At 41.7% G+C, this 15,536-nt stretch overlaps 1 protein-coding gene across 12 annotated transcripts in view; it reads left to right on the forward strand.

The window, feature by feature from the left end:
• The window catches only part of TPK1 (thiamin pyrophosphokinase 1), a 354,405-nt gene extending 340,753 nt beyond the window's left edge, over positions 1–13,652 (forward strand). For 11 of the 12 annotated variants that reach the window (XM_058723961.1, XM_058723966.1, XM_058723964.1 and 8 more), the window contains one exon: positions 11,962–13,652. In XM_058723961.1, the coding sequence (XP_058579944.1) occupies positions 11,962–12,080 (119 nt within the window). In that variant the 3' untranslated portion in view covers positions 12,081–13,652. The remainder of the gene's footprint in view (positions 1–11,961) is intronic. The other variant, XM_058723965.1, reaches the window with a different exon arrangement.
• The last annotated feature ends 1,884 nt before the right edge of the window (positions 13,653–15,536 follow it).

A 15,536-nucleotide genomic window follows, 5' to 3' on the forward strand; every position in this document is an offset into this window, starting at 1 on the left:
TACAATGGGAAAAGGACATTCTCTTCAACAAATGATGATGGGAAAAGTGGACAGCTACATGCAAAAGAAAGAAACTGGACCTCTATCATGCATCATTCACCAAAAAACTCACACTGGATTAAAGACTTATACATAAGACCTGTAACCATAAAATTAGTAGAAGAAAACAGATGGTAAGTAACTTGCCATCAGTCTTGGCAATGATTCTTTTTGATTTGACACCAAAACCAAAGGTAGGCACTAAAACAAAAATAAGCAAGTGGGACATCAAATTAAAATTCTTCTGCAAAGTAAACCATCAACAAAATAAAAAGGCAGCCTATACTGCAGGAGAAAATCCTGTACTGGATAAGGTATATCCAAAATATATGAAGTTGAATAGCAAAAAAAAAATTGATTAAATATTTTCAAAGAAGATATTCAAGTGGTCAGCAGGTACATTAGAAGGTGTCCAACCTCACTAATCGTTAGGAAAATGCAAATCAAAACCACAGTGAGATATCTCCCCACACCTGTTAGAATGTCTATTATCAAAAAGACAAGAAATAACAAGTGTTGGCAAGGATGTGGAGAAAAGGGAACCCTTCTGCATGTTGGTGGGAATGTAAATTGGTGCAGCCACTATGGAAAACACTATAGAGGTTCTATAGAAGTTAAAGATAGAACTACCATATGATCCAGCAATGCTACTTCTGGGTTTTATCCAAAGGAAACAAAAACACTGAGTTGAAAAGTGTCCATCAGGGGCGCCTGGGTGGCGCAGTCGGTTAAGCGTCCGACTTCAGCCAGGTCACGATCTCGCGGTCCGTGAGTTCGAGCCCCGCGTCGGGCTCTGGGCTGATGGCTCGGAGCCTGGAGCCTGTTTCCGATTCTGTGTCTCTTTCTCTCTCTGCCCCTCCCCCGTTCATGCTCTGTCTCTCTGTCCCAAAAATAAATAAATAAAAAAAAAAAGTTGAAAAAAAAAATTTAAAAAAAAAAAAAAAAAAAGAAAAGTGTCCATCAATGGATGAATGCATAAAGAAAAGGGGGGGGGGAGGGTACACACCCACACACACAATGGAATATTATTCAGCCACAAAAAATAAAGAAATCCTGCCATTTGCAACAACATGGATGGATCTTGAGGCCATTATGCTAAGTGAAAATAAGTCAAATAGAGAGAGACAAATATAATATTCTTTATATGTGGAATCTTCAAAAGAAAACAAAACCAACTCCTCAATACAGAAAACAGATTCATGGTTGGCAGAGGCTAGAGGTTAGGAGTGGAAGAAATGGGTGAAGGTAATCAAAGGGAACAATCTTCCACAGTTATAAAATAAGTCATCAGGATGTAATGTACAGCATAGTAAGTATAGTTAATAATACTGTATTGTTTGGAAGTTGCTAAGAGAATATATCTTAAAAGTTCTCATCACATAAACAAATATTTGTAATTGTGGTGACGGATAGCATATTGACATATTGTGGTGATCATTTCTCAAAATATACATATATATCATTAGTTTCATATTACATAATGATTCAATATGTCAATTACATCTCAACAAAAATAATGTGTATGTGTGTGTATAAAAGTTTTACCTATTTTTACTGCTTAAAAAGATGTGTGGATCACATATTTCCATTCAACAGTGTGAGAAAGATAATTGGATCTATTTCTGTGACAGTCTCAAACTTGTTGTTTTTTAAGATTCCAATAAATATACATGAAAGGCATGTATTCTACAGCTCTACACTAGGACTAGTTTGAGATTCTACCTTCAAGAAAGTGAAAAGGCTATACTGGTATTTAATTTTTGACAATTTTTAAGAACGACCATAAGTATAAAGGCCATTTGATAGGAAACCATTTTAAAACAGCAACTCTGGGAAGGATTTTTTTTAATTTTTTTAAATGTTTATTTTTAAGAGAGAGAGAAACAGCACGCAAGCAGGGGAGGGGCAGAGCGAGAGGGAGACACAATCTGAAGCAGGCTCCAGGCTCTGAGCCGTCAGCACAGAGCCCGTCGCAGGGCTCGAACCCATGAACCGTGAAATTGTGACCTGAGCCGAAGTCGGACACTTAACCGACTGAGCCACCCAGGCGCCCCTGGGAAGGATTATTATTATGAAAGAGTAAGTTAGTAGTGTTTAAAACAAAGTTTGACTATCATATATATCTGTAAAAACCTTTTTTAAATCTATAGTTCAAATAATTACAATGGTAAAGACCAATCGGAGTGAAAGGATTTCAGAGGCAGTAGAGTTTGCTTTTTCCTGCTAATGAAATCTGTCATGTTTTCTTAATATACAGTGTTTCTCCAAATAGCCCAAGCATCTTCAGAGAGTAAATGATGAATGTAGAGCATACTGTAGTTCCATTATGTCTGAAATAGTGATATGTCCGGTGCGTCTAGCTGCACTCCTGGAGTTTAACCTAATGTTCCGGGATGGTGGGGAGCCTTGAGATCCATCATAATGGCTTCATTAAGCATTTGTCTGTGTGGCATAGAAGGTATTCATTTAAGGCTTTGGACGGGTTCTGCATTTCCATGGCATCGCCCACTGACTGTCCATCAGGCTGCTGCCAGTTCCATACTTTAGGGAAAACAGACCAGCCTCGATTCTTGTTGTAAAGCTCTTCAAAGCATTGCCTTACCCTCCCTTGGTAACATGTGTCTAACAACTTTTATTATCATCATAGCCTGTAGATTTAACCTCCCTGAACTTCATTTTCCTCATGTGTAAATTGCAGATAAAAACCTGCTGTACCTCGAGCACGCGCTGTGCTGTAAGTGCCCAGGCAGTGTGTGGAATGAATGAGAATTACTCCATCTCAAATACCACCTCTTTGCATAGCATCTCCTGGCAAAGCTCATTTACTCCCCTCTCTTTACTCCCTCAGTTTCATCAATTTGAGGAATGTTTGCATTGCCTTTTTAGAATTTTACTGATGTATTTTTACAAAATAACCTGTGTCAATGCACAGATTCCTAGGAAGCCAGGACAGAGGTCAGGCCTCTGGGGAGAATGTATGTGGCACCCTCCTCACCGAAGGATTCACTTCCTACTCGAATATACAACCCATCCTGGCCAACTCATTAGTGCCTGCCCCATGCTTCTGTCCAGTCTGCTGGGCTTCGTTGTATATACATCTTTCTATCTCTAGTGTCCAGCAAAGAGTATACATAGCCTTAGTAAATACCTATAAAACAAATGACTTACTAGTCTGGCCAAGCTTATCTCATTGTACCTCTCCACTGACTATAAACTAATCACTTGAATCAAGGCATTTGCTAATAGTTCAAATCATGGCAGTCTCTCTCTCTCTCTCTCTTTTAAAAAGACTACTAAAGTGGGGAAAGAAAACCTTTACCTACTTCACTGACAGAAGAAAGTAAAGACGTTTAAGGTTTCTTTAATACTTATATGAGAAAACTGAGTTCATAGATAGAGCCAGGGTTTGAACCCGCATCTGACTTAACCTCACATGATGAGGGTTATACTATTTTTGACAGAGAGATGCCTCCTCTGTGAAAGTATCAGAACAGACCTATGACCCAGGTGCAGAGGGAGCAAATGCTTCCCCATCTTGCTCTGCAAAGCCTTAACGCCTCAGAGTCCTCCCACAGTGCTCCTCCACATTGTCAGCCCGCTGAAAAGAGCCACAACCCCGTGCATCAGCTTACAGAGGTAAGGCAGGCAGGAATCCAGGACGGATGGCCCTTCTTACCTTCATGTGACACCAAAAGGATTGAATACTTTGAATTCTACCAATGTGCCAGCTTTCTGCTTTATAATCTTTAGTCTTTGCAGCTTTAGAGGAAAGCTGGTGGGATGTCACTGAAAGGAAACAGAATACTAAGTGCCTCACTTCCATCCTTACCTTTGGGAAGGAAAACCGTTTGAGGTCATGGATGAAAACTGTAAAATCAACGTTAATGTTTCTCTTATTTTTAAGTACTTCTGTGTCTCTAGCATATGAAAACCCAAAAGTTAGGCTGTGCCTCTGTGGTCCCTAATATATCCGGTATTGAATTTCATTGGAACAGGAACTACATTGTTGTCATTAGACCCCAACTGCCCTTAAAACAATGGATGACAGTGGCTTTGAAGCAAACAGACGAGACTGAACTTTCACATTTAGACAGAGCAAGCAACTTTAGCTTATGTTTATCACATATGATATGGTTGCCTATAATTTTATACATAGCTGTAACTTTCATTCTGGTCTCTGATTAAAGCAGGACTTGATCAGAGTGACTAGTTATCTTAGAACCATGGTTTACTCTCTGCAAACAAAGAGGGGGAAAAATAAACTGCATCTAAATTGTCTAAATGTTGAATCGAATCTAACTGTTAAGCCAGCCAAAGTTTTGGGCAAGTTCTCTGGGATAGGTATGAACAAGTAATTTTTGAGGGAATGATGGCATCACAATGGCAACCTAGGTCATTCCCATCTTCAGTTCCCTTCCCAAGAAACCAAGTAACAGTTATCCACAGATGAGACACCATTGTGAAAACCCCAGAGCATGGGCGTGAGCCTAAAACACAAAGACCGAGGGAGACTGCCCTAGAAGATGAGAGGAGCAGCTGCACTCTGGCCGTACCCCTCCTCCCCCACCCTGAGCAGCACAGCGCTGCACCAAGTGGAGCCTCCAGTTTCTCTGCGAGAGAGACAGCCCGAGATGGACATCCAGCTCCCCTAACACCAGGGCTCACCTGAAGGGGACCCAGACTCGGGGCTCACCTCAAGGGGGGATTGTGCAGCTTGACCATGGGGATCAGACTGTGATTAAAAAAGGGAAGTGGGGTTTATAGCAGACACATCTGGATCTTGGAAGACCAAGTCTCCACTCACAGTGGCATCTGAACAGAAATCTCAGCCAGTGCATTTGCTTACCCGCAGAGCCAAGATTGTGGCCCAGTCGGACCAAGGAACTTGGTGGGGCACAGATCTGCCCGATTTGGGACCACAAATAATGAGCCACGCCAGCCGTGGAGTCCATTCGTTTGCACTGCCTGGGCCGGACAGCTAATTCACAGGGCTACCTACTGCTGAGTATACTTCCCAGCCCAGGAAGCCTGGCCCGAGACCCTGGGAAACTGTTTAGCCCAGTGGGACTCAAATGGAAAACCTGGCCAGCAGTGTTGCCTATCTGCAGAGCCAGAACGGTTACCGTGTTTGGCCAGAGAGCTTGGTGCAAAGTTCCACCTGATTGGACCCCCAAACAAGAGCCTTGCATGCCCTAGGGCCTGACCTATGGCCCCAACCGACTGGGGAAATTCATTTATAGTCCTGCTCACTGTTGAATACAGCCTCCAGCCCAGCTTCACCAGGAAACCCAACATATCTCCTTCAATCCCAATTACAGGAGCACTGGACTGAAGAGCCTAGCCAGCAGCCTTGACCATTTGCCGAGCCAAGCCACAGCCTGTTTGGTCTCCAGAAAAAAAGCCTTGCCAGCCTCGGGGCCTCTGCGGCAACCCCACCTGAGCAGGGAAATAATGTGTAGCACTGACCATTGCCGAGTACAGCCTTCCGCCCACCCAGCCAGGGAACCTAACCAGGGCACACGGAAGTCAGGTAGCCTGTCCTACAGCCCCGCTTGTAAGCGGCCCGCGAGCAGAGAACACAGCCAGTGACTCTCCCCATCTGTAGAACAAAGCCGGTGACCCCACCTGGCCAGAGATGGCACACAGTCCTGCCTGATTTGTGTCCCCAAACAACAAGCCACGTTGCCTGTAGGCCCCGTTCTTCCGCCCTGCCCAAGCAGGGAGTCTAGTTCATAACCATGCCTATTTCTGAGGATAGTAGTAGTCCTGACTGTCTAGGAAGCCTGACCACCAAATCCAGTCAACTGTGGCGTCCGTCATACAGTTGCACTTTGGCAGGGAACACAGCCAGGACGTGGAACTTGAGGATCCTATGTTAGGCCACAGAACAAGTCTTAGCAAATTCAAGAAAATTAAAATCATGCCAGCTGTCCTCTCTGCCCACGATAGTATGAAACTAAAGATCAATAACAGGAGGAAAACTGGAAAATTCATGAATACGTGGAAATTGAATAGCACTCTCCTGAACAACCAATGGATCAAAAAAGAATTTTAAAAGAAAAAGTATCTTGAAACACAACATACCAAAACTTACGGGATACAACAAAAGCAGTTCTAAGAGGAGAGTTCATAGTTATAATGCATGCATCAAGAAATAGAAAGATTTCAAATAAACAGCCTAACTTTATACCTATGGAACTAGAAAAAGAAGATCTAAGCTCAAAGGTTGCACAGGAAGGAAACCAAGATTCAAATGAAAACAAAGATTGGGAAGTGAAATGGAGAACAGGAAAACTGTAAAAACTAAGAGTAGGTTCTATGAAAAGATAAACATAAAAGAGAGGACTCAAATCAACATTTATAAATGAAAAAGATGACAACCAAAACCACCAAATACGAAAGATCATATGAAGGTACTATGAAATTTCCACCGACAAACTGCATAAATTGGAGAAGAAATGAAAAATTCTTAGAAACCTACAACCTACCAAGACTGAGTCAGGAAGAAATAGAAGATCTGAACAGATGAATTACTAGGAAGGAGCTTGAATCGATAATAAAAAAGCTCCCTGTGAAGAAAAACCCAGGACCAGATGGCTTCACTGGTACATTTTAACAAACGTTCAAAGAAGAATTAGTGCCAATCCTTTTCAAACTCTTCCAAAAACTCAAAGTGGTGGAAACACCCCCAAATTCCTTTTGTGAGGCCAGTATTACCCTGATACCAAAGCCAGATAAGGACACTACAAGAAAACTACAGGCTAATACCCCTAATACAGATGCAGAGTTTTTCAGGGGCACCTGGGTGGCTCAGTCCATTGAGCATCTGACTTTAGCTCAGGTCATGATCTCATGGCTTATAAGTTTGAGCCCCGCATTGGGCTCTGTGCTGACAGCTCAGAGCCTGGGGCCTACTTCAGATTCTGTGTTTCCTTCTCTCTTTCTGCCCCTCCGCTGCTCGCTGGCTCTTCCTCAAAAATAAATTAAATTTAAAAACAAGAAGCAAAAATTTTCAATGAAATGACTAGCAAATTAAACTCAGCAGCATATTAGGAGGATTATTCACTGTAATCATGGGAGATTTACCTCTGGGATGCAAGGATGGTTCAACATACACAAATCAATAAACATGATACATCACATTAATAGAATGAAAGAAAAGCAATCATATAATCATGTGAGTAGATGCAGAAAAAGCATTTGACAAAATTCAGCATCCATTCATGATAAATACTCTTAACAAATGTATGGAAAGAACATATCTCAATATAATAAAGGCCATATATAACAAGCCCACAGCTAACATCATACTCAGTGGTGAAAGTTAGTTTTTCCTAAGCTCAGGAAGAAGACAAGGGTGCCAACTCTAACCAATCCTATTCAACACAGTATTGGAAGTCCTAGACAGAGCAGTTAGGCAAAATAAAAGACATCAGAATTGGAAAAGAAGTAGTAAAACTGTCAATTTTCAGATGATATGATTTTCTATACAAAAAAATCCTAAAAACTCCACCAAAAAACTGTTAGATCAACAAATTCAGCAAACTTGCAGGTTACAAAATTAACATAAAAGAATCAATAGTGTTTCTGTATACTAACAATGAGCTATCTAAAAAACAAGGAAATGATCCCATTTATATAATAGCATCAAAAACAATAAAATACTTAGGAATAAATTTAACCAAAGGCGCCAAAGATCTCTACACTGAAACCTACATTAATGAAAGAAACTGAACAAGACACAAATGAGAGGATACCCCATGTTCATGGATTGGAAGAATGTACTTAAAATGTCATACTATCCAAAGGCATCTATAGATTTAATGCAATCCCTGTCCTAAAATTTGTATGGAACCACATAAGACCCTGAAATAGTCAAAGTAATCCTGAAAAAGAACAAAGTCAGAGGCATCACACTTCTTGATTTCAAACTATATTATAATGCTATAGGAACAAAACAATGCTACCAGCATAAAAGATATACACATGAGCCAATGGAACATAATCAAGAGCCCAGAATTAAATCCCCACATATACAATCACCTAATAGATGACAAAGGGTCCAAGAATACTCCACTGAGAAAAGACCATCTCTTCAGTAAATGGGACTGAGAAAATTGGATATCACATATGAAAGAATGAAACTAGACTCCTATCATAAACCACTCCCAAAAAATAACTCAAATGGATAAAGACTTAAACATGAAACCTGAAGCCATGAAACTCCTAGAAGAAAAACTAGAGAAAAAACTGCTTGGACAAAAGGTCCTGGCAATGATGTTTTCAATATGACACCTAAAGCACAAGCAACAAATTAAAAAAATAAACGCGTGGAACTGCATCTAACTAAAACCTTCCACACAACAACAAAAATCAACAAAATGAAAAGACAACCTACGAAAAGGAGAAAAAAATATTTGCAAGCCATGTATCTGATAAGGAGTTAATTTCCAAAGTATATAGCTCATACAATTCATTACCAAAAAGAAGAAAAAAGCAAATAATCTAATCAAAAATGGCCTAAGTACCTGATGAGACAGTTTTCCCAAGAAGATACTCAAATGGCCAAAAGGTATATGTAAAGGTGCCCAACATCTCTCCTCATTAGAGACGTGCATATCAGAACCACGATGAACTATCACCTCTCACCTGGAAGAATGGCTATCATCAAAAAATAAATAAATAAATAAATAAATAAATAAATAAATAAATAAATAAATGCTGGCATGGTTTTAGAGAAAAGAGAATGCTTCTAACCTGGAAGAATGGCTATCATCAATAAATAAATAAATAAATAAATAAATAAATAAATAAATAAATAAATAAATGCATGCATGCATGCTGGCATGGTTTTAGAGAAAAGAGAATGCTTCTATCCTGTTGGTGGGAATGTAAATTGGAGCAGCCACTTTGGAAAACAGTATGGAGTTTCCTCAAAAAATTAAAACTAGAACTACCATATGATCCAGCAATTCCATTTCTGGGAACATATCTGAAGGAAGCGAAAACACTATGTTGAAGAGATCCCTGCATGCCACGTTCTCTAGCAGTCCTATTCACAATAGCCAAGAAATGGAAACAACCTAAGTGTTATTTCCATCAGTGGATGAATGGATAAAGAAGTCATGTATGTGTGTATGTGCATGTGTGTGTATATACTGTGTACACACACACACACACACGAATATTATTCTGCCATCAAAAGGAGAAAATCCTGCCATTTGCAACACGAATGGGCCTTTAGGATATTACGGTAAGTGAAGTGAGTCAGAAAAAGACAAATAGTGTATGATGTCACGTATATGTGGAATCTAAAAATACCAACTTCACAAAAAACCTCAGATATTTTGTTGCCAGGGCTACAGGGGTGGGGGGAATTGGGTGAAGGTAGACACAAACTTCTAGTTACAAGATACAGAAATACTGGGCACATAATGTACACAACTATAGTTAACAATGCCTCATGGAATAGAGCTGGCAAAGGTGGATTCCAAAAGTTCTCATCACAAAGAAAATATTTCGTTATACATGTTAACAAAGTTTGTTGTGATAATCATTTCCTAGGATGTATATACATCCGGTCATTATGCTGTTCCTAGGCTTCAGTATCTCAGTGGAACTGGAAGAAAATCATTTGCTTTTCTTCTATCTGTGGGAAGCTGTCAGTCTTGTTATTTTACTTCATGATTGACCCTCAAACATTCAAAGCAGGGGGAGTTCAATCATAATTCCAAATATTTTCCTCAAAAAAAAAAAAAAAAGACCTTTTTTTCATAAGGAAGACTTCAAGGTTTGATCAAAAAGCATGATTCTTTGACTTGAAGAAATACACTCCAAAATAATTGTAGTGACGTAGTAAATTGAAATTCATGATTTGTATTTCAGCTTATTCATCTTTTCTATCACTTCATTGTAATATAATCAAATATATTTCAGTGTAACCTTTCATTAATATTGACTGTACCATTAGAGACTGGATGTGTTCCCCTAAAAGTCCTAGGTGGAAGCCATAACCCCCCAAAGTGATGGTATTTGCAGGTGGGATCTTTGGGAGGAGTTTGGAGTTTAGAGTTGAATCAGGTCAGGAGGGTGGGGCCCTCATGATGGTAATCGATTAAAACGATTTTCATTCTTTCTCCATTAAGAATTAATGTCTTAGGGAAACCAATGTATATAACCTAAGTGTCCATCTAGCCCTGATAATCAGATAGTCTGCTTTCAGAAAATCAGAAAGGAATTTACATGCAAGTCAAGCTAGAGAAATAATCTTGTGCTCTTGTCCTTGGAGCCCATGTGAAAACCAGGATTTTAATCAGTTTCCGAAACAGTAAAGTGTGCTGCATGAAATTCAGGTGGTCGTGTACACCTTCTTTGCACTCTACACTGGCAGGCCCATGAAAGCATCCCAAGTTGTCTTCATGAATAAAGGTTTGAAATGTTCGAGAGAGAACCGTGAAACCCTGGGCCTGGGCCAGAAGTCCCGACGTCCCTGTGTGCACCTGCCTGCAGGCGTGGCCACCCCGCAGGAGAGCCAAGGTCTCTTTCTCCAACAGATCCCAAGCAGACTTGGCCTTGAACCCACGACCGCCTCCCCTAACTCACTATCCTCACACTTGTATCTGGATTTAGTAAATTCATGTGCGTATTAACGTCCTGTAGAAATTTCATCTCAAAATTCCCAATTACTAAAACAGCCAGAGCTCCTACTGAATTATATATTAGGGTGATATTCCCACAAGGTTCACTCTGTACCCTTAGTTTTACCTTCCAACTTGCATCAGTAAACGTGTTGACAACTCTGAAAAGCAAACAAATTTGAGTTTTAAATAAATAAACTGTGTTAACTGGTAATACTAGTTATACATTATCCTGTAATGCCGGTTCTGAATTGCCTTTTCAAGATTTCCTCAGAAAGATAACAAGCTCCCTCTTGTGGGCAATGGGCATTATAATTATTTCCCCAAAGCACTGTAACTTCATAGGTACCTTTTGTTTAAAGGAAAAGGGTCCTCTTCTGTCTTTGACAGCATGGGCTCTATTTTTCTCTTTGAATGTTAGCAAGGAAAATAATATTGATTATCATGGAATGTTTATAGGACAAGTCATGAGTTTAGAGTCATTTGATGTGAACTGTTCTTCCATGTGCAAAGACATTAACTTCAGCTAACCTGCTAGAACATATACATACAGGTATATATTGATGTGTATGTGGAATTGATAAGCAAATTGTATCACTCAATTCCTAAACCTCTACTTTGATAAATAGAGGAGATTATCTCATCTCCTGGCCTCAGTTTACAGCTTGGCTTATGGCCTCCTCAGGATCACCCCGTTGGAAGTCTGCTTTGACCTTTGAGTTCCTATTAATTTTACAAAGCAGGCCTGGCTCATTTTGGCTTTTCTTAATTTACGAGAAAAATATAACCAAAATCCCATGCCTTTTTGGAGTAATTAGCTTTCCGCCCCATATCATTCATACTTGACACTAAGACTGCATCTTTATAGAGTTTAATAACTTATGTAAAATGTTAACTCTGAATCATCAAGAAAAATTATAATTGCACCCAGGCAGGGAAGCAAGTAGCACATTAGAAAATGGGTTTTGATTTTACAATCGGTAATGAAAAAAAAATTAGAAAATTTAATGAAATTTTGTGAGAGAATGGCATATATCCCAGAATGGTTAACAACCAACAACCAACTCCCAGAAAAGTGGTTATGGCAAGTTCTAGACATTTTCAGTTTTAAAATCCCACGTCATATGTTTCACCTGTCCCACATCTTATATATCTTCTATCACATATATATTTATATAGCTTCTAAAGCACATGCTTAACTGCTTTTCTGGTAACTGTTGACAGAGTTCTACACTGGAGAAAGGCTGGCTGTCATTAAACATTTCTTTTTCTCATTTTCTTACAGCAAATAACGTGCTTGGTTTTGGAACACTGGTCAGTACTTCCAATACCTACGATGGATCTGGTGTCGTGACTGTGGAAACGGACCATCCGCTCCTCTGGACCATGGCCATCAAAAACTAACCCCACACCTGGCATCCATAGCTGTGCCTCTGACTGACCTCATTTGCCACCGACTTCTTGCTCAACAAGAACAGTTCACCTTGGTTTACAGAAATGAAACCTCTCCACGGGAAGCCCACTAGTTTTCAAGATACTGATGTTTAGATAACCCAGGTAACACAAATGGCAGATCTCAATTTTACAGCGAGGGAGAAAAAATCATTATTTGTTAAAGTAAATAAGCTCTACGACATTCAATTGGAAAACTAATGTGGATCATTCCACTATAACATTCAGTACTGTTGTTATGTTACTAATCATTACATTTATCCTAGAAAATTTTTTTTTAATTTTGAAGCTGAGAAAGTTCTCTGCTGAGGGTTCTTGGTGTTCAACACATAAGCCTTCTTCTGCCTGTCCTTAAATCTATACCCCAAAGGCTACTTCTGAGTGTCTATTCATGCTAGATTCCTCTGTATAAAATAGGAAAAAATTCCTTCCAGATTGGGATGTTAGAACCACACCATTTCACCCTGGCCTCATTACTGTCTTGGTATTATGATCTTTTAAAAGTAAATCAAGAAGCATTGACCTAATTATTAAGTTTGAAAACAGGCAGTTATGTAAGCTCCACACGAAGGGAGACACAGCGTGGAAGGTGAGAGTTCAGAAAGCCCCACTGACACAGTCACCCCCGGCTCAGTTCCGCAGCGAGCATGCTACCCTTTAGCCGAGTGACAGGTGGAAACCGCCCTCGTCATATTTACAAGCAAGCCTGAAAACGTGCAGAGGACATCTATGCATGCAAACTGAATGGTTTCCGACATTACTCAGACTGAAAAAGCAGTGGTTCACAGACCCCAAGTTTATGCAGAGGACCAGGAAAGGAGTTTGACAACCTGTGGGGATAAGTGAGCACTGCGTACTGAGGATCTGGGTCTGAAAGCCTGAGTTCCTGTCCCTGTCCAGCCATTCGCCCAAGTTCCTGGACCTGCTCCTTAGCCAGAAAGTGGAAGGGGCTGCACGGAGGGTGCCTGAGCTTCTTTCCCACAGTCGGAGTCTAAACGCTGACACCTGCCCATTACCAGGCAGAGAATGCACAGGGTTGCTGACTCAGCAGTTTAAACACCTGGGGCCCTGGGATTCATCCGTGTTTCTAACGAGACCCTCTTCTCTCTTCTCACCCTTTCCTGAACGATTTACCAAACCAAACGTTGCCATACATACCGTGACATAGGAACCACCCCCCCCCCCCCCACCATGTTTTATGTACACACATCCCCGTCCTGCTGCAAGGGAGCAGCAGCCCTTTCCTTCCTGGTGTTGAGACAAAGCAAGAGTCAGATTTGAAGTGGAGAATAGAAGGGGGATCAGCTGAACCAGTGTGCAGTTGTGAACAACTTACCTGAGAGGTCATTTTTGTTATTATGCAAATACGTGAGATTGAAATCTGATGTCAAAACTATTTAGTTACCCACGTATATGTTTGTAGTCCATTTTTAAGCTAACATTCCATTTTCTCAGCTGTATTCGTTATCACCAGTCTCATAATCAAGGTTTCTATACAAAACAATAAAATTGCTCAAAGGATGAGTAAGAGTGACAGTATTTCACCCATCCAGTGTCGGAGAGCCAGCCAGGATTGTTGCTACTTGCTCTGTCCGGCATGCAGGGTACCCACCGGATCACGTGTGCCAGGGGTTCACACAACCTCTGGATTCGTTGCCCATCTGTAAAACAGGGAACCTGTGTAGCACCTGTCTACCTTGTAAGACTTAAGAAGGACAGGGAGACTGCTTTCAAAGGTCTTTATAAGCTGCAGAAAAAAGAAGGGAAGGAACTGCTGTCACAGAGAAAGTGAAGACAAGTGGGGGAGGAAGGGCCCTGGGAAAGAGGAGAAGGCTCAGAGGGCAGGGGAGGGTCCCAGATCGCGTGCTCAGGGCTGCGTGCAGGCTCCCTCCAGACCCTTCCACGTCGTCTCCGCCAAGCAGCTCCCAGAGCCTCTGTCCCTGTAACTGCCTGCCTTCCCGCTCAGAGCAGACACGATGGCACAGAAGCCGGAGAAAAGGTCACGCATCGGCTTCTTCATTGGCTCATTCAACTCAGAACCTCCAACGGAAAAACTTAGTACTTAAGACCTCCAAACCACTGCCCCAAACAGTATCTGCACCAGAAGAAACCAGGAAGGAGCAAAGGACCGGTGGGTACAGCGCGTGCCATTCTCGGCACTTGTTACTACTTTTTATTTCACTTAGAAGCTGAGGCTCAGCTGTTATACAAACATTACTAGAAATGTATTCACGACATATAAATGCCTTCTGTTTTGAATTTTTACTCCCCCAAAAAAAGAAAAGCAATGTATGTCCTACTGACCCTGAAAATCTTACCAGTGGCAATAAGTGGATACTTAGCAAAAGGAATATAGTTTCTGAAATCCAGTAAGCAGAGGTGGGGAAAGCATTCAGACAGCCCATGCTCACCACCTACGGATCGGGCCGGAGCCACTGGACGCCCAGGGAAGGGCTTCTCTTACAGGACAGGGCACCTCTCCCACTTCCTGCAAGGCTACCGAAGAATTAGGCATTGGACCCCATTCCGTTCCTTAAAGCTACCCAAGTGCTCCTTTTCTCTTCATGTGCTTCCCTGCCACACCATTGAAACACGTATCTCTTACGTTTGTCCCAACAGCAGGAGTCTGCAGACAGCACGATCTCGGGTCCCCAGGCAGCCCCTCTTCCCACCGTCCTGTCCAGTTTGGATCCTGTCCAGGATCCTGGTTACCTAAGTCACTGATCAGTGAAAACAGGCTACGATTGCTCTTCTCTACAGGCAGCTGGGAAAGTCTGAAAATGGCTGCAGATACTAAAAGCACGGGTGGGGGCCACAGGTGACTCTGAGACCGAGGGAGCTGTGTGGAGTCCAAGGAATTAGAAGTGGGCCATGCCCCCAGAGGGCGGGCAGGGCAATACCTCTCTCTTCCTTCAGTTTTACTCAGAGCAAAGTTCTCCCGGGATGGGAACTAGGGCCATGTCAGTGACAGAGGCTCCTCAGAGCAAGGCGGAGGGCATGACAGCGTGGGCATTCAGAGGGTAAGTGCACAGCGTTCGTGTTTGCTCCGTATGTGCGACACGCATTTTAACAGGCCTTGCTTACTACCCCTGCTCGGATTCATACCTTCCAAAGTTTTACTTGAACAATCAAAGCAGCCCTTGGATTGGACGTGATGGAGACTGATGACAAAAGCCAAGTCAGTAAGCAGCAAGAAACTATTTTATTCTCTAAGGTTCTACGATGATAAAAAGGCTATGGGGTGCCTGGGTGGCTCAGTTCGTTAACCATTCAACTTAAGCTCAGGTCATATCTCGCAGTTCATGAGTTCAAGCCCCATGACAGGCTCTGTGCTGACAGCTCAGAGCCTGGAGCCTGCTTCGGATTCTGTGTCTCCCTCCCTCTCTGCCCCTTCCCCGCTCTTTCTCT

This window comes from Neofelis nebulosa, chromosome 4, assembly GCF_028018385.1.
Source record: "Neofelis nebulosa isolate mNeoNeb1 chromosome 4, mNeoNeb1.pri, whole genome shotgun sequence".
NCBI lineage: Eukaryota > Metazoa > Chordata > Mammalia > Carnivora > Felidae > Neofelis > Neofelis nebulosa.